Here is a 3,389-nt window from a genome sequence, read left to right as displayed (position 1 = left end):
GGGGGGGGGGGCGCTGTTTTGTTTTTTTGGCTGTTGTTGTTGTTTTTTAAGATGGACAAATTCTAACAAAAAAATTATCATATTTGGGACATGCTTGGTACTATTTAAAAAAAAATAAAAGCTGTGAATGCCATAAACTAGGCCACCTAATTTTCAACACTGAAAACATAAATGTGATTTCTATTATACTGCACCTTTATTCTGCAAAATCTATATTAATAGCAACAGTCAAGGATTTTACTGAACATGTCAAACAGTGTAAAAGCTATTATAAATATGTAACCACACAATCTTTTCTAATTAACACAGAAGGCAATCAGTTTAACATGAACACTATCTATTTAATAGTTTAGATTATGACCTTTAGCATCAAGAAAAGCACATTATACTGAATGGAAAAGAAACATAATCAAAATGCCCTTTATCCATTGTTGTTAGCTGGTTGTGAAAGGTTTAATAATGGTTGTAAAAAAGCGGAAGTTTAATATGCAACAGCTTATCCTGAAGAGTGAAGTATTCAGTGTGGTGATTAGCACTTGGATGAATGAAGCCAATTTCCCACACTCCCAGTAGAGCTGAAGTGCATCAAATGAACAAGATTATATATGGAAAAGATGACAGCATTAATGCTGCATTTTGAATGGCAGTTATTATGCTGTGATTGTTTGGTGGACAGAGTTTATTTTTTCCTCAGGGGCTTACAGAGAAACACATTAACCATAAGCTCTCTGCTTAGCCAGATGCTTTGTCAAAAAAATATAAGAGCAAATATAGGTCTCGGTTCTGCCTTCAGAGATGCACTGAACAGTTCCATAATTTATAATAACTCAGGAGTCGGAGAAACTGCCAGATGTTTCTGGGATTAATTCTTGCTCCAACTGGATGAATCCGTTTTTGAAAAACTGTGACAGCAGATTTGCATGTCCCCTGTTACATTGTGCCAAAAGTACTATGGATTGACCTACACAAAACAGCCATATAGATACATTTTTGTATGCTACAGGAACAGGCAGAGGTGAAATAATATACTAAATTCAAAGTACAGTTTAGCTAAGGGGACATAACATATGCATAAAGCCTTAGAGAGATGTCTGGATGCAACTGGTTGGCAAATCCATAGTCCTCAACTGTGCAAAATTATGATGATAAGAGAATGAATGAGTACATAAAATAATTATATTAAATTTCATTCACAACCAGTTTTTCCATTGCCTTCACATCATCTTTGAAAAGTACGTTAGACTGTGGTGTTTTTGCTGTTAGATTCTGAACTTTATCCCTGACTCCCTTTGACACATTTTTGTTGCAGTTAAGAGTTCCCTCAATGTGGTGACAACCTTAGTTGGCATAAAACTTCTACAGTATATCTGAGGCGGCTCTTCCCCACTTCCTTCCCACCATATTTTTCATAGATAAAAGCAGTTATTCAATATCAAAGTTCCAAAAAACCTTATTAGCATGTATTTGTGGACAATGAGAACCAAATGAGACCCACACATTCTGAAAGTAAAGCACCTCATTAACACACAAAATGGGGCATAAAATGCTACAAATCAGAATGGGATAATTGATCCTTCTTGGTACACTGTGCTCTATATGACATTCAGGTACCCTAACAGACATTAATATAATGGTGCCATCAGATAAATGTTATGCCCAATCCCCGAAGTCAAGCCTGATCCAAAACTGGGGAGAAGCTCCTTGATATTGGGCTCATAGTGCCCCAGGAGCTTTAAAAAGCAGGAGTGAAGTCCAGCTGCAAGACCACTTTTTTAAGGTCCAGGGGAAATGTAAACCCAATATCAGGTAGAAGCTCCCCAGTGTTGGGCTCTCTGGGCTAAGACTTTTAAAAAGCTCATTATAGCCCAGTCACACACCTCTGCCCCTTCAACACGCTAGCTCCACACAGACCAGTATGTTCAAAGGTTGTGCATGTAAGTTAGCTGTATGCACTGCTCCCAGATGCTTACATGTTACATGTTGAAGTGGGTCCTGTCGTGCCTTACACTGTGAACTGCACAAGTGTTGATCAGTATTAGTGCTAGTTCCAGTTCGAAACAGTCACAAATACAGGCCAGCAGGAGCCTGGAGGACTGAAAGGTAAGAATCTACTCCTGCCTCCCATTCCCGACTCCCCCACTGCCATTCAGGGTTCCTTCCTGCCCCCCACCCCCCACACACACCTACTTGTAACTGGCTGGCTGGCTGTCCCGGAGGAGTAGGCAAGGAAGGGTAAACCTGCCTGCCCAGCCACTGCTGCTGAACTTCTCAGGACTGAGCTTGCCCAGAGAGCAGCAGCAGCTGGACAGGCAGTTTAACCCTTCCCTGTTTCCCTGGGACAGACAGCTGGGCAGCTATAAGTAAGTGAGCTGGGATGTGGGGTGCTGGGGAGAGTGAAGGGGCAGTGGGTGCAATCTGGGCAAAAAAGGGAGAGGGGCAGGTGGGATGTTTACACTAAGGTGTAGCCTAGAGTGGCTACACTGTAGTGTATCACAAGTAGCATGGATCAGAGATAATCCTGCCCTGGAGTGGTGTAACTTTGAGCTACATAATGAATGCTTAAAACCAGTTTCAAGTCTTAATGTTATGAGCTCCAGGAGTCACCCAAAATAGCTGTGTAACAAGGCCCAGTGAAGGCAAACTCGGAGATCTGATAAAGGAATGGTTTTGTAGCTGGGACTAAGGATGCTTCCTAACTAGTATGTATGACTTTGAATAATAATAACAAAATAAAAAAAAAAAAACCCACACACATGGAAGGTTAGCTTTCACTCTGCCACAGACAAAGAGTCAGTGACAAATATTTGTTGCCACTGATAAATATTTGTTTTTGCTATGACTTACAGGTATTGTAGATTTTCCAGCCCTTCAAAAGTATTTCTTGAAATCTTTCTGATGTGATTGTTATTCAAAAGCCTGTAAAAAGCAGAAAATAAAAACTGTTTTGTGAACCATAGTCATTTCAATTCAACTCTAACAACAGAACCTAAATAAAATATGTTATCTTCCTGATCTAAAGTATATTTAAGTATTATATCAATGTGGTATTACTATAAAAAATCTGGAATTAAAAAAAATAAACTGAGAATATGTACAACATTTTTTTCCAATTAAATCTTTTTCTTCATGGTTGCACCCAGTAATCACAACATAATTTGCATCACAGGCAGTGAAATCGATGCTGGCAGGGACAAGTTGCATTTTGATAGTAAACCATTCAGACATAAATTATTCACCAGCTACTGAGGAAGTTCTGCAATGCCTGTCTAAGTAAATGAAAATTATAATATTTCTGTATTAAAGGAGCCCTCTTTGTCCCTAAAGTTTGCAAGATGGGTGAAAACTTGACTTCACTGAAATCATTAACAACATTTTCATTCAGTTCAGCA

At 39.2% G+C, this 3,389-nt stretch overlaps 1 protein-coding gene across 1 annotated transcript in view; it reads right to left on the bottom strand.

Moving 5' to 3' along the window:
- The window catches only part of PXDNL (peroxidasin like), a 352,571-nt gene that overhangs the window by 161,196 nt on the left and 187,986 nt on the right, over window positions 1-3,389 (bottom strand). The window contains exon 3 of the mRNA XM_014524383.2: window positions 2,845-2,916. Coding sequence (XP_014379869.1) covers window positions 2,845-2,916 — 72 coding nt within the window. The remainder of the gene's footprint in view (window positions 1-2,844; window positions 2,917-3,389) is intronic.

This window comes from Alligator sinensis, unplaced genomic scaffold (assembly GCF_000455745.1).
Source record: "Alligator sinensis unplaced genomic scaffold, ASM45574v1 scaffold1007_1, whole genome shotgun sequence".
NCBI lineage: Eukaryota > Metazoa > Chordata > Crocodylia > Alligatoridae > Alligator > Alligator sinensis.
This window is presented reverse-complemented; position numbering and strand designations above follow the sequence as displayed.